The sequence below is a fragment of the Oncorhynchus nerka genome, linkage group LG2, assembly GCF_034236695.1.
Source record: "Oncorhynchus nerka isolate Pitt River linkage group LG2, Oner_Uvic_2.0, whole genome shotgun sequence".
Classification (NCBI taxonomy): Eukaryota; Metazoa; Chordata; class Actinopteri; order Salmoniformes; family Salmonidae; genus Oncorhynchus; species Oncorhynchus nerka.
The window spans coordinates 50,323,204-50,346,945 of NC_088397.1; the positions used below are offsets into that span (position 1 = coordinate 50,323,204).

General features: G+C 45.6%; 1 protein-coding gene across 1 annotated transcript in view; it reads left to right on the top strand.

Moving 5' to 3' along the window:
• shq1 (SHQ1, H/ACA ribonucleoprotein assembly factor) overlaps positions 1-18,459 on the top strand; it is a 36,366-nt gene extending 17,907 nt beyond the window's left edge. The window contains exons 10-12 of the mRNA XM_029673089.2: positions 2,366-2,489; positions 6,262-6,382; positions 17,510-18,459. Of these exons, the coding sequence (XP_029528949.1) occupies positions 2,366-2,489; positions 6,262-6,382; positions 17,510-18,179 (915 nt within the window). The 3' untranslated portion in view covers positions 18,180-18,459. The remainder of the gene's footprint in view (positions 1-2,365; positions 2,490-6,261; positions 6,383-17,509) is intronic.
• The last annotated feature ends 5,283 nt before the right edge of the window (positions 18,460-23,742 follow it).

Genomic DNA, 23,742 nt, shown 5'->3' on the forward strand with positions numbered 1-23,742 from the left:
CACAGTTGGCAGTGCATGTCAGAGCAAAAACCAAGTCATGAGGTAGAAAGAATTTCCCCTAGAGCTCTGAGGGAAAAGTATTTAAAAAATATGTTTGGAACCACCAAGACTTTTCCTAGAGCTGGCCGCCCTTCCAAACTGAGCGGAGAGAGAAGGGCCTTTGTCAGGGAGGTGACAAAGAACCCGATGGTCACTCTGACAGATTCCAGAGTTCCTCTGTGGCAATGGGTGAACCTTCCAGAAGGACAACCATCTCTGCAGCACTCTGCCAATCAGGCCTTTATGGTAGAGTGTCCAGACGGAAGCCACTCCTCAGTAAAAGGCACATGACCGCCCGCTTGGAGTTTGCCAAAAGGCACCTAAAGGACCATGAGAAACAAGATTCTCTGGTCTGATTGAACTATTTGGCCTCAATGACAAGCGTCCACGTCTGGAGGAAAACTGGGACAATCCCTATGGTGAAGCATGGTAATGGCAGCATCATGCTTTGAGGATGTTTTTCCGCGGCAGGGACTGGGAGTCTTGTCAAGATCGTTGGAAAGATGAACGGAGCAAAGAACACAGCCAAGACAACGCAGGAGTGCCTTCGGGACAAGTCTCTGAATGTCCTTGAGTGGCCCACCCAGAGCCTGGACTTGAACCTGATCAAAGATCACTGGAGAGACCTGGAAATGGCTGTGCAATGATGCTCCCCATCCAACCTGACAGCGCTTGAGAGGATCTGCAGAGAAGAATGGGAGAAACTCCACAGATACAGATGTGCCAAGCTTGTGGCGTCATACCCAAGGCTGTAATCGCTGCCAAAGGTGCTTCAATAAAGTACTGAGTAAAGGGTCTGAATACTTATGTAAATGTAATATTTCAGTGTAAACTTAAAAAAATATATATATTTGTAACATTTTCTAAACACTTTTTGCTTTGTCATTATGGGGTGTTGTGGGTAGATTGATGGAAAAATCCATTTAATCCATTGTAGAATAAGTCTGTAACGTAACCCAATGTGGAAAAAGTCAACGGGGATGAATTCTTTCCGAATGCACTGTATATAAACAAACTGATTGTCATCTCCATCTGGTGCACTGGTAGTGCATTGTTTTGCAGAAGAAGAGAAGGCCAGGTTATAGCTATGACAATTGGTTCCTCTTAGGTTTGTGTGTGTGAGTTTGTGTGTCAGAGGTAGGAGTATTATAAGGTGTGCCCCAAGGCTGTGAACAGGCCCAGGTGTGTGTGTGTGTGCTCCCAACTGACAGACAGGCGGAGAGGGAGTGAGATGGCCGTCTGCTCGCCAATCGATAGTGTGTGTGTGCAGTAGAGGACCGTGCAGCAGGGCGTGTGTGCCGCTCGTCTTATACCTTGGGGTGTGCGAGCCCCTTAATCAGTAGCATTTTCCCTCTGAACCTGACAATAAGGGCTGGTAATCGGATGCCGCAGTCTGAGCGGTAGCAGTTTGGCCATGATGGTGATAATGGAGGAGGTAGTAATGACATCCTGCAGCTGCCTGAAAGCCCTCGTCAGTAGAGCTATCTGTCTGGGAGAGACTGACGGGACGCGCCCTCTCAGTCGCTCTCTCGCTCTCATCCACCCACCCACTCACTCTCTTTCGTCTGCTCTGTCTCACTCGCTCTCATCCACTCTTTTGCTCATTATCGCTTTTGCTCTCATTCTCTCTCTAACCCTCTCCCTTACTAGGTCTCTTTTCCCCCCATCTCTCTCTTTCCCTGTTTTTTCCCCCCTGTTTTTGTCTTTCTCTTTATTCTTCCTCTCCCTCGTCTCACTCTCACCCTTATCTCCCTCTTTTCCCCTCCCTCTCCATCTGCTCGCTGTTAACCAGCCTCCTAACCAGACAGACCAGGTTGGTGGTTGTTGTGCGGCTGAGTGTTATTTACAGGCAGGCTGCTAAACAGCCCCGGGGGAGAGGGGATGAGCCCTGATGACATGCAACGAGTCACACTCTGAGTGCACTTTTAACAAGCTAGGGAGAATTAATAAAAAGAGAAAGCAGAGGGCTCTCTCTCAGCTCTTTTGTCCACTGGTGCAGAGAAAAGCGGAGAAAAGCCTTGAGTTTACACAGTGATTAAGGACCAGCAACAATTAAGAGGCGGCGACTGCAGAAGGTGTTTAAGAGTTCCTCGCCCGTTTCCCCCTCTATGAAAGGGAAGTCGTTAGGAGTAATTAGTTTACCAATGACTGCAATTAGGAGTGGGCTAGCCTAGCCTGCTTCGTGCTGGAGGGAAGGAGAAAAGCAAGAGGCTGCCAAACATTTTAAGAGGAAGTGAAGTCCCTTTTCTTTTTTGTAAGATTAGTCTTTTTATAGTGAGTGGCCATGAGGAAAATGCAGCATGTCTTTTTTGTTGTTTCCTTTCAGACATACAGCTCGATGCAGGAGGTCTTGGTGTCCTTTGGGAGGAGGGTGTTGTGTTACCCGCTCTACAGGCACTTTTCTCTGGTCTCTGCAGCCGTGCAGGATGCGGCTCGGGTCTTCCAGTCAGGTGAGTCTCTCTGTGACCTCTCGCCCTGACCTGAGGCAGCTCCACACCTCAATGGCCACTTTGTGAATGCTGGTTAGAGCAGTATTGGCAGCCTCCGTGTCATGCCCAGATTATAAAGCCCTCAATATGGCCTAGTTTCCCTTCCAATTAATGTGTCTCTGGACTCTGGCCAATGTTTTCTGAGACTCCTGAGGGACCGTATGTGGTTTGATGCATTTCGGTTGAAGGCAAAGCTTGCATGGTAGCTGTGGGCTGCAGCTTGCCTGTTCAGTGCTTTGGAGACTGACAGAAGGACTGCTTTACAGCCAGCATGCACCCACAGTCATATATCACTATACCACCACAAGCAGAGCAACCTCTCCAAGCAGGAAGTGTGGATTTGTTCTTTACGGACTGTTGACTTTATCTCCTAGCAAAGAGTCATCTTTAAATCAAAGCCCCGCGGGTAGCTAGATGAAGGCTCTGCCATGTAAACACATTTAGGATGTGTGTGGGGTGAGATTAGCTGGTTTGTGGGGATTTGAATGCTTGTAAATGACAGCAAATGAAGTCTTTTTAAACTCCACAGATTAGATCAGACTGGCTGAATGAATCCGAGAATCCCAGGTTGTCACTGTGAAGGGGGCTTCCCTGTAATATACTACACCATCGACCTGCATCCTCTAGAAACAACTTCACCTGTTGTAGCCTAATGGCGCTTTTCATTCTCTCTGCTGACGCTGGACATTTTTTCAACAGTCACATACCCATTTTGTTTCTGTGCTGGAAAATGCAAACTAACCTAATTGGTGATAGTTAGTCTAACCAGGCTAACGATAGCAAGTGCCTCTTCATTTCAATGAGTTTGCCTCTGCAAATGTCTTTTATTTACGTGCATCAGGTGAGGGTGAGTAATGGGGCTCTCGTTAATGAACTGTAAAGCTACAATAATGCAGTCTGGCTGGCGTATGTCTTGAGAGGGCACGACACGTTTCCTCCCAGCTTTACTCCACACAGCTAATTCATTTGTCAGGATAAGGCTAATGGAATGTGTGCTCTAATTTGAAGGCACTTGACTTAAATGGCTGTGAAAGCAAACATTGGCAGGTATTAGGAAAACAAACCCATTTAATGCCTTGCGGGAGCCACATGTTAAGGCCTTAAAGGGAATGTTATCCGGGGTAAATATTTGAACAGCCCTCTGGCATCACGGACGGTCCTTCTCAAGGCGCTCATCCAGCTGCCTGCTAAGTGGCTGGAACCAATTGGCCGCCAGGCAGGGAGAGCAGAGCAGGGCCTCCTAGGTAGGGAGGCTTTAGCATGGCCGCTGTCGTGTAGCTGACCAAAGGACCCACTGGAGTTCGGTAGCCTATACTGAGCCGGAAATGTTCCGGAATTGTGGTTCCTCAGTGTAGCTTAACTCGCATTTCCCTGTGTCCATGTTTTTACATGTCCCTTGGCTTTGTAACATTTTAGCTGGCTATAATTGAGCAGTTACTTTACTTAAATATGACACTTTTCTCTGGGTTTGGGTCTCCACTGTAATGAGCTAGTACTGTTGGGGTGCACATGGCCCTCCCAGTAGTTGAAACACTTGAAGTGTTTTGTTTCCAAGTCCAGTGTGGTAGTGATGCCAATGGAATGTTTTCTGCGCAACATTAGGAATGCACATGGAGTGTTTGGAACGTGTGTGTAAATGTGTTGTTTATGCTGTCTTGTCACCTTGCCATGATGGATGTTAGTGGCCAGTGCCCGTGTGGCAGCTGTGCCCCCCCCCACCCGGGCCAGACTCTGCCTGCCTGTCTGCCCCTCTCCAGGGATCAGCCACGGCTCACCACCGTGTTTAACTGGCTCAACTTGTCATCAGCGGGGAAAAACAGACGAGTGCAGGATTCATAACGTGGCACGGTTGGAGGTGAAACAACTGCACTATCCCCAATCGCTCCCAGGGAGGGAGAGGGAGAAATTTAAAACCTCCAGGGATGTGGTGGGGTTGAGTTTGGAAGCAGGGAGGGCTTAGTGTCTGCAGTGAGTTTGGAAGCAGGGAGGGCTTAGTGTCTGCAGTGAGTTTGGAAGCAGGGAGGGCTTAGTGTCTGCAGTGAGTTTGGAAGCAGGGAGGGCTTAGTGTCTGCAGTGAGTTTGGAAGCAGGGAGGGCTTAGTGTTTGGAAGCAGGGAGGGCTTAGTGTCTGCGGTGAGTTTGGAAGCAGGGAGGGCTTAGTGTCTGCAGTGAGTTTGGAAGCAGGGGGGCTTAGTGTCTGCAGTGAGTTTGGAAGCAGGGGGGCTTGTGTCTGCAGTGAGTTTGGAAGCAGGGGGTTTTGTGTCTGCAGTGAGTTTGGAAGCAGGGGGGGTTTGTGTCTGCAGTGAGTTTGGAAGCAGGGGGGGTTTTGTGTCTGCAGTGAGTTTGGAAGCAGGGAGGACTTAGTGTCTGCAGTGAGTTTGGAAGCAGGGAGGGCTTAGTGTCTGCAGTGAGTTTGGAAGCAGGGAGGGCTTAGTGTCTGCAGTGAGTTTGGAAGCAGGGAGGGCTTAGTGTCTGCAGTGACTTTGGAAGCAGGGAGGGCTTAGTGTCTGCAGTGAGTTTGGAAGCAGGGAGGGCTTAGTGTCTGCAGTGAGTTTGGAAGCAGGGAGGGCTTAGTGTCTGCAGTGAGTTTGGAAGCAGGGAGGGCTTAGTGTCTGCAGTGAGTTTGGAAGCAGGGAGGGCTTAGTGTCTGCAGTGAGTTTGGAAGCAGGGAGGGCTTAGTGTCTGCAGTGAGTTTGGAAGCAGGGAGGGTTTTGTGTCTGCAGTAAGTTTGGAAGCAGGGAGAGTTTTGTGTCTGCAGTGAGTTTGGAAGCAGGGAGGGTTTTGTGTCTGCAGTGAGTTTGGAAGCAGGGAGGGTTTTGTGTCTGCAGTGAGTTTGGAAGCAGGGAGAGTTTTGTGTCTGCAGTGAGTTTGGAAGCAGGGAGGGTTTTGTGTCTGCAGTGAGTTTGGAAGCAGGGAGGGTTTTGTGTCTGCAGTGAGTTTGGAAGCAGGGAGGGTTTTGTGTCTGCAGTGAGTTTGGAAGCAGGGAGGGCTTAGTGTCTGCAGTGAGTTTGGAAGCAGGGAGGGCTTAGTGTCTGCAGTGAGTTTGGAAGCAGGGAGAGTTGAGGGTCCTGGTCCTCTGTGAGCGCTCATGCTCTAAATGAGAACCAAATGTTTGTGCAAGGTTTTCCTCTGAGCGAGTGTGCTGTTTGTTTTGAATGGACTGGAATGTCTGTCTGCTGCCAGCCAATCCTGAAGTTGCATACCGGACAAAAGGATTGTCTGTAGACCTCCGTGCTCTGCAATGGGCCGGCTCTGTCCCATAAAGGGGCTATTTATACGACCTGGGGTTTGTGACAGCAAATGTAATGGATCAAACGTGGCTCCCTCCAGGTGTGTCCCATTTTGTAATGGTAATCTTTGGCTTTCCCTTCGAGGAAAATCAGGCCCAATTTTTTTCCCATAAACCGGTATGAAATAAACCCTTTGCATTATCTTGGCCCACTTGAGTTAAAATTCTGGACTATATAAACTAGATAAAGGAGGCCTGAAAGTTGATAAATTGCTCTCTCTGTCATGAGTGTAAATGACTGTCAGTAGTCTGCAATAGGATAGTCTTGCAATGCTCACATGATCTTCCATAGCCTGTTCAGCCTATAATTTGAAGGAAGGCTGTATGGAACAATGAGATTTTTGGAACCTCAGTCCCTGCTAGCAACACTGCTATATTTACCATTCTTCACATTGCCATAAAATAACATTTTCCAATTTCTACTCCTTCTGTTTTTCCTGTCCAGGGAAAGCCTGCATCCTGAAGTGCTTGTTGGATATTCACAAAGTCTTCCGGGAGAATGAGCCGGCCTACATATTGAACGACCTCTACATCACAGACTACTGCGTCTGGATCCAGAGGGTCAAGTAAGTTCACTACCCCCCCATCCTCTCTCTCCCTCTGCAGGGACCTTCAGCCCTAGAGCATAATTACCTCCCAGGTCCAGGGGCCAAGCAAAGTGGCTTTCATGCTGCTTCAGTGCGCTGCACTGGAGGAGAGGATTAGATGAGTCATTTGTCACAGCACGGCCACTTGACTGACAGAGACGCTGTGAGACGTATCCATTCTCCCATGTCAAAGGTGCCATTGGAGAGCGTGTGGACTGTACTGTCTCCCTCAGTGCTGCAGTGGAGTCCCAGTGACTGAGACTGAAGCCTCTGTGACAGTACACACAGATTAGAAGAAGCAGATGGACAGTGCACTGTGCAGTACAAGATGCGTGTCAACTCGCGAGAGATCTGTGTAGTTTCTTCCCTAATTGATATAGCATGCATGGCTCTTTCCTCACCAGTGTACATATTTTACAATTACTTACACGTTGTAAGCCTGCAAGGGCATTATTCGGTAATGAGCTCTGTTTTATTCTTGGCAGGGGTTCAGCCGAGTGGTGTGCTAGTCTGGAAAAAGCCTGAATTTTGAAAAATGTGCGCCGGTGATGATGTAGGCCCAGCGCCCAGATGCAGACATGATAAAAGCTCTGCCGGTGTTTGATGGAGCTTTTCTCTCTGGAAAAGAAAACGCCTCGATGGCCAATTAATAATAGATGTATAAAAATCAATGGTGGAGATCGGAGCTGCAGTCCCGGTCGGTCTGTCTGTTTCGCTGCAGCAGACGAAGAGAACAGAGAGACTTGGTCTTGAGTGCTCTCTCAGCTCAGCGTACGCTTTGAGCAGAAGCAGCATCACTGTCAAGCCACTGGAAAACTCAATCAGTCTCATTTCAGTCAGTCAAGGAGATGAAACGGCAGGAGGGCATCTGCGGTTGAGTGCTTTCCAATCCGCCTCCCTCTCTTCCCTTCCACCGCTGTACATTGGAGCCAAATGTCAGCTTGACCTATCAACAAGCTGGCTTCCACTGGCTACAACCCTGCATCGATCATTAAATGGATTAGACCTTGTGCTCGCCACCTTTACCTATGATTGAATTGTTACATTTCCCTTTTCTGTTTACGTTTTTCAGTCGATAAGCAAAGCTTGTTTTCTTTCTGCCCTGAGACCTGGCTCATATCAGCTGTGGTGTCAGCAGAGGCAGAGAGATGGAGCGAGCGAGACAGAGGCTGTCCAGCATCCAGGAAGAGTTACTAACCCTCTCCTGTTGAAGATGCTGCCTCAGGGCACCTGGCTGGGAAAACCTCTAGAGCCCAGGCATTCCATTCCATTGTTTTGCTGTGAATCAATTCCCAGATTGACATTTCATACCGATCCTATATTGTTGTGCTGCACAGACTACATTTCTTTCCCTTCTCAATGTAGAATAAAAGCGAGCAGTCCACTTGCCATTCAAAGCAGCAGAGAGGAGAGCTGTCTTTCTATGAGCTAGCAGGCATTTACATAAGTCATTTAGCACACACTTTTTTTCCCAGAGCGACTTACATCAGTGCATTCACGGTGAAACAACAACATATCCCAATCGTAGCAAGAGATAGGGTTCAGACGTTTTTGGAAGATTTACATTTACATTTAAGTCATTTAGCAGACGCTCTTATCCAGAGCGACTTACAAATTGGTGCGTTCACCTTAAGACATCCAGTGGAACAGCCACTTTACAATAGTGCATCTAAATCTTTTAAGGGGGGTGAGAAGGATTACTTTATCCTATCCTAGGTATTCCTGAAAGAGGTGGGGTTTCAGGTGTCTCCGGAAGGTGGTGATTGACTCCGCTGTCCTGGCGTCGTGAGGGAGTTTGTTCCACCATTGGGGGGCCAGAGCAGCGAACAGTTTTGACTGGGCTGCGCGGGAACTGTACTTCCTCAGTGGTAGGGAGGCGAGCAGGCCAGAGGTGGATGAACGCAGTGCCCTTGTATGGGTGTAGGGCCTGATCAGAGCCTGGAGGTACTGAGGTGCCGTTCCCTCACAGCTCCGTAGGCAAGCACCATGGTCTTGTAGCGGATGCGAGCTTCAACTGGAAGCCAGTGGAGAGAGCGGAGGAGCGGGGTGACGTGAGAGAACTTGGGAAGGTTGAACACCAGACGGGCTGCGGCGTTCTGGATGAGTTGTAGGGGTTTAATGGCACAGGGGAGCCCAGCCAACAGCGAGTTGCAGTAATCCAGACGGGAGATGACAAGTGCCTGGATTAGGACCTGCGCTGCTTCCTGTGTGAGGCAGGGTCGTACTCTGCGGATGTTGTAGAGCATGAACCTACAAGAACGGGCCACCGCCTTGATGTTAGTTGAGAACGACAGGGTGTTGTCCAGGATCACGCCAAGGTTCTTAGCGCTCTGGGAGGAGGACACAATGGAGTTGTCAACCGTGATGGCGAGATCATGGAACGGGCAGTCCTTCCCCGGGAGGAAGAGCAGCTCCGTCTTGCCGAGGTTCAGCTTGAGGTGGTGATCCGTCATCCACACTGATATGTCTGCCAGACATGCAGAGATGCGATTCGCCACCTGGTCATCAGAAGGGGGAAAGGAGAAGATTAATTGTGTGTCGTCTGCATAGCAATGATAGGAGAGACCATGTGAGGTTATGACAGAGCCAAGTGACTTGGTGTATAGCGAGAATAGGAGAGGGCCTAGAACAGAGCCCTGGGGGACGCCAGTGATGTGAAGATGGGCAGGGACTCTGTCTTGACATTAGAGGGAGGCTTGTTCCACAATTGGTGTGCCAGGACAAAGAAGAGTTTTGACTGGGCTGAGCGGGAACTGCCCTCCTGTAGGGGTGGCAGGGCCAAGAGACCAGAGGTGGCAGAACAGAGGGCTTGGGTTGGGGTGTAGGGTTTGATCATAGTCTGAATGTAGGGATGGGCAGTTCCCTTCGCTGCTCCGTAGGCAAGCACCAGGGTCTTGAAGATGATGTGAGCTTAGACTGGAAGCCAGTGGAGTGTGCGGAGGACCAGGGTGACATGGGAGAGCTTTGGAAGATTGAACACCAGGCGTGCTGCTTCGTTCTGGATAAGTTGAAGGGGTTTGCTGCCACAAGCGGGGAGCCAGGCCAACAGAGTTGCAGTAGTCTAGATCGGAGATGACAAGGCTGGCAGGCAGCACTCAAGCAGCAGCCAGCTGTGGTTTGCATAGACAGTGCTCTTATCACTTGTGGTTTGTTGTGGCAGACGTTTGTGCATGTGACCGGTTTGATGACAGATTGTGTAAGCATTGCTCTCCCCCCTGCTAGATATCCCCCATTTGTCATTCCTGCTAAGTGACTGTGCCGTCTCTTCCTGTGAGTCCTGTGGTAAGATAAGATGTAATCTATATCCTGTATCTTGTCAGTCGTCCCCACAGTCGACTCCCAGACACGATCAGTTGCTCATGATGGACACGGCGATTTAATGAATGCGTTGCTCAATGGGTTGATTTATACTGTCTGGCTCTCTCTGGGCTGTCCCACATGTGTTCATGCTCTTAAAGTCCCTCTGACTGCTGAGACCAGAGTCAAATTTACAGCATCATAAAGACTTCACAGTGATTTAGACTCCAGCGAACCCCTCTCCCTCCACAGACTCCTGCACACAGACAAACAAGTGGACAGTCCACTCTCCGGTCAACAGGAGGAGTATGAGGGTGGAGAAAATCCTTCTGACACCATTTTGTATTTGTCCTGATAAAGGGTGTTGACCAAAGAGGATTATTAACGCGCTTACAACCATTTCCACATTACCCAGGGAATTTTGTGTAATTTGCAGATATCTTTGTACCATCAGATGCATTGCCACTATCAAATAAAAATAACTTCTCTACCATTCGTTTCAATGGGTGGTTTTGATGATCATCCGATGCCGAACCCCTGCAGTGGTGCTAGACTGAAATGAAAACCCACTCCTCGTTTTCTTTCTCAGTCTTTCCTCTTCTCTCATCAAAAGGCTTGGAAGGAGACCAATGTAGATTGACTGTGACCAGTCCAAAAAATCCCATCAGATCTGTGTTACTTTATCTCAGCGAAATCAGCAGGCCTCGAACTTCCCCTTCCTATTTCAGCGCTCACACATTCCTCCCCCTCTACCCGTTGTCTGCCGCACAATCAATTAATTGGGTCGATTAAATTCCAGAGCAAAAAACCATGGCAACCTGTGAGTGTCTAGCTCAAGGGTTTGCTAGTCTTGGAGGAGGAAACACGGATCTTTTTCTCTCCCGCTCACACCAATCCATTCAGCCTCTACACACATTGTGTGCATGATAATGCCCAGAGGAGAGCTCTCTTTTCCACAGTCACAGGAGGCCCTCAGGGGACACGGGCTCCCCACAGGGACAACCTACAGGCTGACCCCCCCCCCCGGCAAGGTCAGTGGTCAGATAAGTGAGTCGGTTAAGCCTCGTGGGGGCTTGCTGGTGGTTTTAATGCTCCAGGGACTGGCAACTCTGTGTCTAGTGCGTGTGCAGGAATGGTAAGTTGAACGTCGTACAGTTTTCTCTTTTTATTCTTAGAAAGGGTGGAATGCAGGTGAAAAAGCTTTGGATACATTTTCTCTGGTATTAATCCTTTTCATGTACCTGCTAGTGTATTTCTACCCACACTCATCTGTCTGGAGCCGGTCCTGTCCTGGGTCCTGTGATGTAGTAGATGGTGTATACTGAGTATACTAAACATTAGGAATACCTTCCTAATATAGCATTTTTTTTGCCCTCACAGCAGCCTCAACTCATTGGGGAATGGGCTCTTCAAGGTGTCAACAGCGTTCCACATTGATGCTGGCCCATGTTGACTCTAATGCTTTCCATATTTGTGTTGGCTGATTGTCCTTTGGGTGGTAGACCATTCTTGATACACACAGGAAACTGTTGAGCATGACAAATCCAGCAGTGTTGCAGTTCTTGACACAAGCTGGTGAGCCTGGGACCTACTACCACACCCTGTTCAAAGGCGCTTAAATATTTTGTCTCACCCATTCGCCCTCTGAATGGCACACACACACAATCCATGTCTCAATTGTCTCGAGGTTTAAAAAGTATTCTTTAACCTGTCTCCTCCTCTTTATCTACACTGATTTGAAGTGGATTTAACAAGTGACCTTAATTAGGGATCACAGTTTTCACCTGGTCCTGTCACGAATTGACTGTTACCCTGCACCTTAGAGGCTGCTGCCCTATGTACATAGACATGGAATCACTGGCCATGTGTACTCCGTGTATATGGTCTGTGTGTTTTGAGCCTTCCCCACCACAGAGACAGTAGATAGTCTTTGTGTCCCGCTGGGCTCGACAAAGACAAGACGGTCTCACAGCTAATGGGGAGAAGTACTACAGATTTCCTCTCTGTATGACGTCCAGATTTTGTGTACTTACACAGGCAGCTCACCACACGCGCAGAGAGAGAGAGAGAGAGAAATACTGACAGTGTTGCATTCGTGCTACACTAATAATGAGTGATGCAGCCTTGCTTTGTATGAGTTAACTTCCTCTCCTTGCGTCCTTGTTTTGATTAGGAGGGTCGGTAAACAACAAGCTCTGCAGGCAGTTCTACCAGCTCTCTTCATGTTGCACATTAACTAATGGTCTCTCTATACAGCAAGAAAGCACTTCCTTAGATTACAGTCCCTACTCTGTTATATAGCCTAATGCAGCGGTGTCAAACATACAGCCTGCGGGTGGGTTGAAATATTTTTTGGGGGGAGGGGGAATCAAACTCAATATATTTTAAAATAACTAAAACCAAATATGTACTGTGTCCAGCTCGCTAATAATCATCTAAAATGAAAGCTAGACAGTCGTGGAGCATTGAAAAATCCCAAAACGATGGATGGAGGGCTAATCTTTTCCAGAACCTCGTTGAAGACCGATTGCAACACCCCTGGCCTAATGCCTCGGACACAGGTCTTCAGTGTTACTCACACACTCCATAACACATTTCATCACACACTCCCTCAAACCATCAAACTCAGGAAGAGAGGAAATCCAAGCATCCATTTATAAGTCTTTCAGCCTTATAAAACAAGCCAACTTTGTCACAAACAACTACCGCCTACGTTTTGTTCCCTGAATGAGATGTTGGTCAATTCAAATGGCATACAGTTAGCAAACAGTGTCTGACTGTCCATCCACTATATCCATTGAATAATGTACATACACTCCCTTGACAAATCTTGTGAAATTAATTTGTACATTTAAGATTAACTAAGAAGTATGAGTAGGAACATGTGTCGAATGTCTTCTGGCATCATTGAACATGAGGCTGCTGGTAGAAATGGAAGTCTGTAATTGACTGTCTAGTTGTTCTTCTCCCCCACCACCCCCCTGCTCCCTGTCCTCATCCAAGGACTCTTGTTTGTTGTCTGAAAGATGGAAGCGTCTTTGTGGTGACAGAAGTTTTCCAACCTTGAAAAGCTGCCCCTCAGTTAATGAAGGGAGCCCACGACATTAGTAATGACTGAACTGTGTACAATGTTATTTATTCCATCCAAAAGCAGCCTTTGTGCTCACCGCAAGCTGAGCTTCTCGCACTGCAGCGCAGGGAGAGGGGGAGCGAGGGGAGAGAACAAGCACGTAGCCTCTCCAATGCTAACTCAATAATGACTTCCCACGGGGGAAAGAGAATGCGGGAGGTGGGGGATGGAGGAGGGTCTCTGCTTTGATGTTGCAGTGCTACAGGAGGCTCTCCAGCCAGAGCTAGTCAGCCAGCCTGCTCAACTCCAGCAAGGGCTTAAACCCTGTCAAAGCAGGGGGAGGGGTTCTACTAAGCTATATGGAATTGTTTTAAGAAGGTCCTCCCAAGGATCATTTATCTATTTGATTTTGAATTTTAAGACCCCCTGAAGTATAAAAAATATATATAAAACAATTATTTGATTTAATAAAAATTGATTTAATAAAAAATGTTTGGCATTACTGCTATTAGCCCTTACAAATGCATTGTATAACAGATTTTCTACATGGAACAACAGATCGTTGCCCCCAAAAAACATCAATAGGAAGTTTGTTCTGAAGTGTCTGTCCTATATCTGAGAGAGAAAATAAGGATCAGGCACTAAACACTCTCAGTAAATACTTCCGTTCATATTTTCATCTGGTACTGTGGGGAAATTCTTGTGACCAACATGTTCGTGAGAGTCTCACCTTTACACAGAGGGGTCATATTAGTGTGGAGCCCAAACTGTTTGTACACCAGAGACGGAAGTTGTCTTGAAGTCGGTACAGCCAATCTGCCGAAGAATAAATGGTCTGTTTTTTTTTTATCTCTCGCTATATATATATTAGTACACGTGCTAATGATTATCAATTCAATATGTAGTTTGAAACAATCATTAACTGGGGTGGCAGGGTAGCCTAGTGGTTAAACCCCCAAGCTGACAAGGTACAAATCTGTCGTTCTGCCCCTGAACAGGCAGTTAACCCACTGTTCCTAGGCCGTCAAAATAAGAATTTGTTCTTAACTGACTTGCCTAGTTAAAAAGTGAAAGTAAAGGGGCTGAATAATTTTGCACGCCCAATTTTTTGGCGTTTTTGATTTGTTAAAAAAGTTTGAAATATCCAATAAATGTCGTTCCACTTCATGATTGTGTCCCACTTGTTGTTGATTCTTCACAAAAAAAATACAGTTTTATATCTTTATGTTTGAAGCCTGAAATGTGGCAAAAGGTCGCAAAGTTCAAGGGGGCCGAATACTTTCGCAAGGCACTGTATGTTAAACAAATTAGACTATATTTTATATTTGAGATTCTTCAAAGTAGCCACCCTTTGCCTTGACAGCTTTGCACACTTTTGGCATTCTCTCAACCAGCTTCATGAGGTAGTCACCTGGAATGCATTTCAATTAACAGTTGTGCCTTGTTAAGAGTGAATTTGTGGATTTTCTTTCCTTAATGCGTTTGAGCCTATCAGTTGTGTTGTGACAAGGTAGGGGTGGTATACAGAAGATAGCCCTATTTGGTGAAAGACCCAAGTCCATATTATGGCAAGAATAGCTCAAATAGTCAAAGAGAAATGACAGTCCCATCATTACTTTAAGACCTGGTCAGTCTAGAAAATTTCAAGCACTTTGAACGTTTCTTCAAGTGCAGTCACAAACCATCAAGCACTATAATGAAACTGTCTCTCATGAGGACCGCCACAGGAAAGGAAGATCCAGAGTTACCTCTGCTGCACAGGATAAGTTCATTAGTTAACGGCCTCAGAAATTGCAGCCCGAGTAAATGTTTCATGAGTTCAAGTAACAGACACTTCTCAACATCTGCTGTTCTGAGGAGACTGCATGAACCAGGTCTTCATGGTCGAATTGCTCCCACAGTTGACAGTTTTTGTCCGAGCAAAAACCAAGCCATATGGTTGAAGGAATTGTCTAGAGAGTTCCGAGACAGAATTGTGTCAAGGCACAGATCTGGGGAAGGGTACCAAGAAAATGTCTGCAGCATTGAAGGTCCCCAAGAACACAGTGGCCTTCATCATTCTTAAGTGGAAGATGTTTGTAACCACCAAGACTCTTCCTTGAGCTGGCCGCACAGCCACACTGAGCAATCAGGGGAGAAGGGCCTTGGAACCAGATGGTCACTCTGACAGAGCTCCAGAGTTCCTCTGTGGAGATGAGAGAACCTTCCAGAAAGACAACCATCTCTGCAGCACTGGGCCAATTAACTGCACCTCAAATTGCATCCCAAATAAATGCTTCACAGAGTTCAAGTTAGACACATCTCAACATCAACTGTTCAGAGTAGACTGTGTGAATCAGGCCTTCATGGTTGAATTGCTGCAAAGAAACCACTACTAAAGGACACCAATTATAAGAGACTTGCTTGGGCCAAGAAACACGAGCAATTGGCATTAGACTGGTGGATATCTGTCCTTTTGGTCTGATGAGTCCAAATTTGAGATTTTTGGTTCTAACCGCCATGTCTGTGAGATGCGGGGAAGGTGAACGGATCTCCGTCTTCTGTGGTTTCCACCGTGAAGCATGGAAAAGGTGGTGGGGGTGCTTTTCTGGTGACACTGTCAGTGAATTTATTTAGAATTCAAGGCACACTTAACCAGCATGGCTACCACAGCGTTCTGCAGCGATACGCCATCCCATCTGGTTTGTGCTTAGTGGGACACTTTTTTTTTTCTTCAACAGGACGATTACCCAAAACACACCTCCAGGCTGTGTAAGGGCTATTTGACCAAGAAGGAGAGTGATTGAGTGCTGCATCAGATGACCTGGCCTCCACAATCACCCGACCTCAACCCAATTGAGATGGTTTGGGATGAGTTGGCCTACAGAGTGAAGAAAAAGCAGCCAACAAGTGCTCCATGTTTGTGGGAACCCCTTCAAAACTGTTGGGAAAGCATTTCTCATGAAGCTGGTTGAGAGAATGCCAAGAGTGCAAAACTGTCATCAAGGTTGAAGAGTAGACTTCTTTGAAGAATCTAAAATGTAAAATATATTTTGATTTGTTTAACATGTTTTTTTTTGTTTTCTACATGATTCCATGTGGTATTTTTGTCTTCACTATTATTCTACAATGTAGAAAATGATACAAATAAATACATCCTTGAATGCGTAGGTGTGTCTGAACTTTTGACTGGTACTGTGAAAATGAATACACACAGGCTCTCCATTTGCTGTTGCAATTTAGAACACAGAAATTTGGTTGCGCATCAGCAGTTTTTCTCTTGTCAGTCTCTGAAAATCACTCAATTAGCCCATGTCAACTAAAATGTTTTAGATTGGTCAATTAGTCTAGCCAGCTATCTAATCTTGTAGTAATCGTAGTCGGATTACCGACCGGGGGACCCCGATTTGATTTTGTTAGCCACACTCAGATATCATACTAAAAATGGCAAACATTTCTTGCCATCCTATGGCAGCGTGTGGGAAATTGCAGTGAACTTGCTTTAAAATGGCAATCATTTCTCCATGTTCCATGGCAGAATGTGGACAATTGGAGGAAATTAAATCCTAAACAAAAAAAGTATTTCTGCTCGCCGTCAGGAGGGGGGCTGCTAAAATGTTTTGGTCGCAAGGTGTGGAAGGGGGGAAAATGGGCCCCAAAAATAACTGCATGTGTGGATATGGGTACGCACACTCTTGATGAGTTCAGATTTTTGACGGTTTCCTTGTGTGGTCTGACTCTCTGCACATGCGGTGGTGGGGGTGTTGTGGGTTGTATTTATGCTTAGCCATCCCTTACTCATTGTCAGTAACTGATCTCCTTTAATTGTTTGGTCTCTTTCCAAATACTGTTACTCCCCTTATTTCCTGAATGGACATTTGATATTCATGTAGGCCTTAGAGATGTCTTCTTTGATAGAGTACGGCAACTAGCTATACGGTCTGTTTACACAGTCTCCCGAGGTCCTAAATGAGTACATCCCTCTGTTGGCTGTGTAAACTGTTTCCTCCCCACGGTGGGAGTAAATTAAGGCTTTGCGGAAATAAGGAGCCATCTTGGCTCTCAGCGGTCGGTTAATTGGGCCAGGGAGGGCAGCAGGGGCCACAGTGTGGCTGAGTGTGAGGAGCTGAATGGCTGTGGACGACCGCAGGCTCATGTGCTTTATCCCTCCCTGAATGGACCCGTCCTGAGCCGCGCAGAGGTCAGCTGGTAATCATCATGGCATTGAAGGCCGATCGGCTGCACCGTGGAAGAATAGCAGCCACTTGAGTTTTGGCAACATCCTGCGCTGGTTTAGCTTCATGAATAATGTATAAGGCATGTATCACTCTGTCATCCGCCTCGCTCTTATCTCCTGCAGGGAGAGCTTCAGTGGGAGACTCGAGGGGCAGAACCTGCATATCAGACACACTCATCTTCCTACATTATTAAACATGATTTACATATTTCATTGAGCTCATGCCTCTGTGAATCGCTGTCTACTTAGCATTCAGATGAGGCTGGGATTTGGGTAATGGATATTAGATTTGTAGATTGAGATCTCGTTGCTATATTTTTTTGTAGGAAGTGCAGTCGTACATATAGCATAGTCGTAATACCTACTACTCATCAGTGTTGGACAAGTAGCTCTTGAAATAGATTTTGTAGTTTTTTGGGGGGATTTGTAAATATTTGCTTCCAAGTTTAAAAAGAGAAACTGATCCACCTTTGCTGTACTTTCCTGACTGTCTCATCCCGTTCTCTTTTTCTCTCTTTGTCAGGTCCAGGAAGGTGACAGCTTTGGCCGATCCCTTACGGAAAGTATCCCTACGGAAAAGAGACCTGGATTTGGAGTTGGAGGTGCTAGAGACGGCAGCGACGCTGGTAGAGGAAGAAGAGAAGGTGGAGGACGGGGGGAAAAGCCCCAGTAGAACTCCTCTGTCACACATCAGAGAGGAGTCCGACAGCAACGACAGTAGCAGCGACTCGTCTGAGGAGAGTGAGGACTCTGAAGCTGAAGGGAAGGACTGTGCTGACAGAACAGAGGGAGGAGGAGAGGGAGCCGAGGCCATCCCCATACATCCCCAGCCGGCTGCCCCTCCCATCCACCAGGAGTCCTGTGCTGTTCTCACATCATCCGAGAGGAAGCCCAGCACCCTCCCATCTGCTGTGTCCTGCCCCAGACAGCTGATCCAGGAGCTGGGAGAGAGGGTGGAGGAGGGGCTGTGGATTTCAGCACAGCCTCAGGGCAGCAGGCATTCCAGGAGCAGTGCACAGGGAGAGGCAGAGAGAGACTGTTCACAGCCTGCGACTGCCACAGCCACTGCAACAGATACTGCCCGCACAGGGGCTTTCCTAGAGCTGAGTCCTCGCAGAAACCCTCTTCTGATTGTCAAAACAGATACTGGTGATGATCTTGATGAGGATGATATCGATGAGGATGACTATTAGCAGATGTCACAGCAAACATGTCGTTAAGGAACTTTACATGCATGCATGACAGCTGATGTCGCAGATGCTTATTTGCCCACAATCAATAATAACTTCTGTATTGTTATTTTTGTATTTTCCTACTTCTAAAATGGAAATGTTGATTAATTTATAGATACATAGCATGGCTCATTTTAGTGTTATAGCTCACTTGAGTTTCAAAAGCTTCCATACTTTGTGTCTATGTGCAAAGCTTTTCATACCAAGCTAAGCATTTTGTTAATAAAACTGATTATATGAATTATGCAGATTACTCAGATCTATTCAAGGGGATGCAGCCATTGCATTGCACTTTGTTTGTAGGCTCTTAGATTAGCATATGCATTTCATGCACAACCATTTCCTTCCAAGAAAGGAGAAGGGGTGGTTGTTGGGAGATAAGAAATGGGGGACAGACCCCAACAGGAAATGTCAGCTGCTGCTTCAGAATTTCTCTTGAGACATTGAATTCTCATGTAGAATGCAGTGACTTTACCGCCAACACTGGTACACTTCATGGTACCCTGCCAACACTAAAAACTTAAGTTTAAAATGTGTTCACACATTTTTACTGTCTGAACTTAAATTACAAAATGGTTGGCACTATGCATTGAGGTACATAGCATTCTCCTGGCATCCGCCAAACCCAGATTTGTCCCTCCAGAGTCTGATGGTAGCGAGCTTTACACTACTCCAGCCGACGCTTGGCCATGTGCATGATGATCTTAGGGTTGTGTGTGGCTGCACGGCCATGGAAACCCATTTCATGAAGCTCCTGACAAAACAGTTATTGTGCTGACGTTGCTTCCAGAAGCAGTTTGGAACTCGGTAGTGAGTGTTGCAACCGAGGACAGACTATTTTTACACGCTTCATCGTTCAGCTGTCCCGTTCTGTGAGCTTGTATGGCCTACCACTTCGCAGCTAAGTCGTTGTTGCTCCTATACGTTCCACTTCACAATAACAGCACTTACAGTTGACCGGGGCAGCTCGAGCAGGGCGGAAATTTGACTAACCAACTTGTTGGAAAGGTGGCATCCTATGACCATGCCACGTTGAAAGTCCCTGAGCTCTTCAGTAAGGCCATTCTACTGCCAATGTTTTGCTATGGAGATTGCATGGCGGTGTGCTCGATTTTATACACCTGTACGCAACTGGTGTGGCTGAAATAGCCGAATTCAACTAATTTGAGGGGATATCCACATACTTTTGTATGTCTATATATGTGTACTGGGAAAATCTACATATTTTTGTATTAATGAATATCGCTAGAAACAACAGAATAAACCATTTTAAATGACCTGCCTACAGTAGAAAATAGGATAATTATATGTCAACTTTATTTCTCAACTCTTAATATTGAGCAAATTACACTCTCTGTAGTATCTGACATAGGCTTTGAGCACCCGCAAATAGGCTACCAGTGGCTGCTAGTAAGCTTTCTTGACTTGGAGATACATTTTTGCCAACACATGGCTAACCATTGTTCATCCGGCTCAACAGCTGCTCTTAGCAGCTACCTTTCCAGCTAATAGGCTATGTTAAGAGTTTACACTTCCTCTTAATTATTGGGAGGTGAAAATAATGAAGAAACTGATGTTTTGACATCAAGCTGAAGTTTTATTCCGTGAAGAAATGTCAGTCACCTGTACTGATCTTGAACAATGGATTAAAGTGAGCTAAAATGTATTATCTGACATTTTTTGTTGAGTGCCTCTTTTCTGCCTCGAATTAGTCTTTTTGGAAGTTTTTCATGGTAAGCCCGTTTCATGATTTTTGTCATTGTTGTCGAGCTCCTTGATATTTGGTATTTTATTAGGATTCCCATTAGCTGTTGCGAAAGCAGCAGCTACTTCCTGGGGTCCACATGAAATATGACACAATACATAACATTAATAGACTGAACCCACTGTTCCTAGGCCGTCATTGAAAATAAGAATTTGTTCTGAACTGACTTGCCTAGTTAAATAAAGGTAAAAAATATATAATTCTCATTGTGGTCGCTGTACTCTTTAGTACAGAACTACCGCCCTTATGGTGAGGATAGCCGCTTTGCAAGCTCTGCTTCAGACGCAGCCGTTAGGCAAGGGCAAATTTAAGTGTAGGAAAGGATGGTACAGCGTCTGTGCCACCAGTAAATACAGGTTGTAGTGTTAATCACCCTGCACAGTTTCCTCAGCCGGACAATTTTCTTATAACTTCTGGAAAGAAATGCTTTCAGCTCAATCGTTGTTGCTCATTCATAGATCGAAACGTTAAACCAGTTTTCCCCACTAAGCAACGACTCGGAGTCAGAGCCCAAGCATTCTCGGGTCTGCTCCACTCGTTACTGGGTCTGAGCCGCCGAAACCTGCCACCTTTCCAAATTACGGAATAAAATCATTACTGCGTTTCTGTCTTGAGCTTCTAGTCATGAAATCTATGCAGCCTTTTTATAGCTACTGTTTACAGGCCTCCTGGGTCGTATACAGCGTTCCTCACTGACTTTCCTGAATTGCTATATGACCTTGTAGCCATGGCAGATAATATTCTCATTTTTGGTGACTTCAATATTCACATGGAAAAGGCCACAGACCCACGCCAAAAGGCTTTTGGAGCCATCATCAACTCAGTGGATTTTGTCCAACATGTCTCCGGATCTACGCATTGCCACAGTCATGCCCTGGATCTAGTTTTGTCTCGTGGAATAAATATTGTGGATCTGTCGGACCACCATTTTATGTTTGCAGTCGCAACAAATAATCTGCTCAAATCCGAACCAAGGATTGTCAAAAGCCGTGCTATAAATTCTGACATCCCATGTATTCCTAGATGCCTTTCCAGACCCCCTCCACCTACCCAAGGACGTCGAAGTATGAAAATCAGTTAACCACCTAAAGGATCTAAAACCTTTTGTCACAAGAAATTAGCTCCCCGGTCAACAGAAATTACCCGAGCCCTGAAGCAAGCTTCCAGAAAATTGGAACGGAAATGGTGCTTCCAGTTTGGAAGTTTTTCGATTTGCTTGGAAAGACCGTACCGTGCAATTTCAAAGAGCCCTCACTGCTGCTCGATCAGCCTACTTTTCCAACATCATTGAGAATAAAAACAATCCTAAATGTATTATTTGTTACTGTCGCAAAGCTAACTATAAAAAGCAGCGTTCCATAAGTGAGGATGGCCTTCACTTCAGCAGTGATGAATTCATGAACTTTTTTGATTAAATATCATAATCATTAGAAAGCAAATTATGGAATCCTTTGAATCTGCGTATTTCTCAAACTCTACACAGAACTGCCAGGACCTAGGATCAATGGAGACTCAAGTTTTTCATCCTGTATTTCTCGACACATTTACGAAAATAGTAATGGCCTCTAAACCTTCCAGCTGCCAACTGGACCCTATTCCAACTAAACTACTGAAAGACCTACTTCCTGTACTTGGCCCTCCTATGTTAAACACAATAAATTGCTCCCTATTCTCCGGATGTGTACCAAACTCACTAAAAGTTGCAGTAATAAAGCCTCTCCTGAAAAAGTTCAACCTTGACCCGGAAATATTTTAACTAATTGGTCAAATAAATTATTTGAAGAATGATAGTAAAAAGCTTTGGAGCACCTTAATTTGGGGGGAAAGGGTAAACTCGGCTCCATCATTCATTGAATCAGATTCATCACAAAACCCACAGATTTTGCCAACTACTTTTAATGATTTTTTCATTGCTTATCTTGCCAAACTTAGGCATGTCATGCCAGCAACAAATGCTGACAATACATATCCAGGTATATCTGACCAAATTATGAAAGACTAGCATTGTACTTTTGAATTCCGTAGAGTGAGTGTGGAAGAGGTGAAAAAATTGTCTATCAACAATGACAAGCCACCGTGGTCTGACAATCTGGATGAAAACTTACTGAGGATAATAGTGGACAATATTGCCACTCCTATTTGCCATATCTTCAATTAAAGCCTACTAGAAAGTATGTGCCCTCAGGCTTGGAGGGAAACAAAAGTCATTCCGCTACCCTAGTAAAGCCCCCATTACTGGCTCAAATAGCCAACCAATCAGCCTGATACCAACTCTTGGTAAACTATGGAAAAATGTTTTGACCAGATGCAATGCTATTTTACAGTAAACAGATTGACAACAGACTTTCAGCGCTCTTATAGGGAAGGACATTCAACAAGCACAGCACTTACACAAATGACTGATGTTAGGCTGAGAGAAATTGATGATAATAAGGTTGTACAAATGACTGACTGGCTGAGAGAAATTCATAAAAATGTGGCTTTTGACATTATCGATCATAGTCTGCTGCTGGAAAAACATATGTGTTTGGCTTTACACCCCCTGCTATATTGTTGATAGAGTTATTTGTCTAACAGAACACAGAAGGTGTTTTTTAATGGAAGCCTCCAACATAATCCAGGTAAAATCAGGAATTCCCCAGGGTAGCTGTTTAGGCCCCTTTTTTCAATCTTTACTAACGACATGGTAGCCAATGTGTTTATGTATGCGGATGACTCAACACTATACATGTCAGCTACTACAGCAACTAAAATGACCGCAACACTTAATAAAGAGCTGCAGTTTGTTTCAGAATGGGTGGCAAGGAATAAGTTAGTCATAAATATTTCCAAAACTAAATACATTGTATTTGGGACAAATCATTCTCTAAATCCTAAACCTTAGCTACATCATGTAATGAATCATGTGGAAATTTAGCAAGTTGAGGTGACTAAACTGCTTGGAGTAAAACTGGATTGTAAAACTGTCATGGTCAAAACATATTGATACAACAGTAGCTAAAACGTCCGTTCATAATAAAGCGTTACTCTGCCTTAACAACACTATCATCAAGGTAGGCCTTAGTTTTGTCACACCTAGGCTTTTGTTCAGTAGTGTGGTCAAGTGCCACAAAGAGGGAATTAGGGAAATTGCAGTTGGCTCAGAACAGAGCAGCACAGCTGGCCCTTAAAAGTACACAGAGAGCTAACGTTTAATGATGCTCATGTCAATCTCGCAGGGCTCAAAGTGGAAGGGAGATTGACGTCATCACTACTTGTTTTTGTAAGAAGTGTTGACAAGCGGAATGTACCGAGCTGTCTGTTTTAAACTACTAGCACACAGCTCGGACACCCATGCATGCCCCACAAGACATGCCACCAGAAGTCTCTTCACAATTCCTAAGTCCAGAACAGACTATGGGAGGCGCACATTGCTACATAGAGCCATGACTACATGGAACTCTATTCCACATCAGGTAACTGATGCAAACAGTAGAATCAGATAGAAAAGAAAACAAATACCTTATGGAACATCGGAGACTGTGAAGAGACACACACGTACAGACACCCATACGCATACATTATTATACATTTTGTATTGTAGATGTGTAGTGGTGTACTAATGTTATGATGCACTGTTTTAATTTTTGTTTTATATGTAATGTAAGTTCTTTAATGTTTGGACCCCAGGAAGAGTAGCTCCTGCCTTGTCATATTTCACTGCTTTTGTCCAAAAATTATGCAGAAAAACTAATCCATGCTTTTGTCACTTCTAGATTA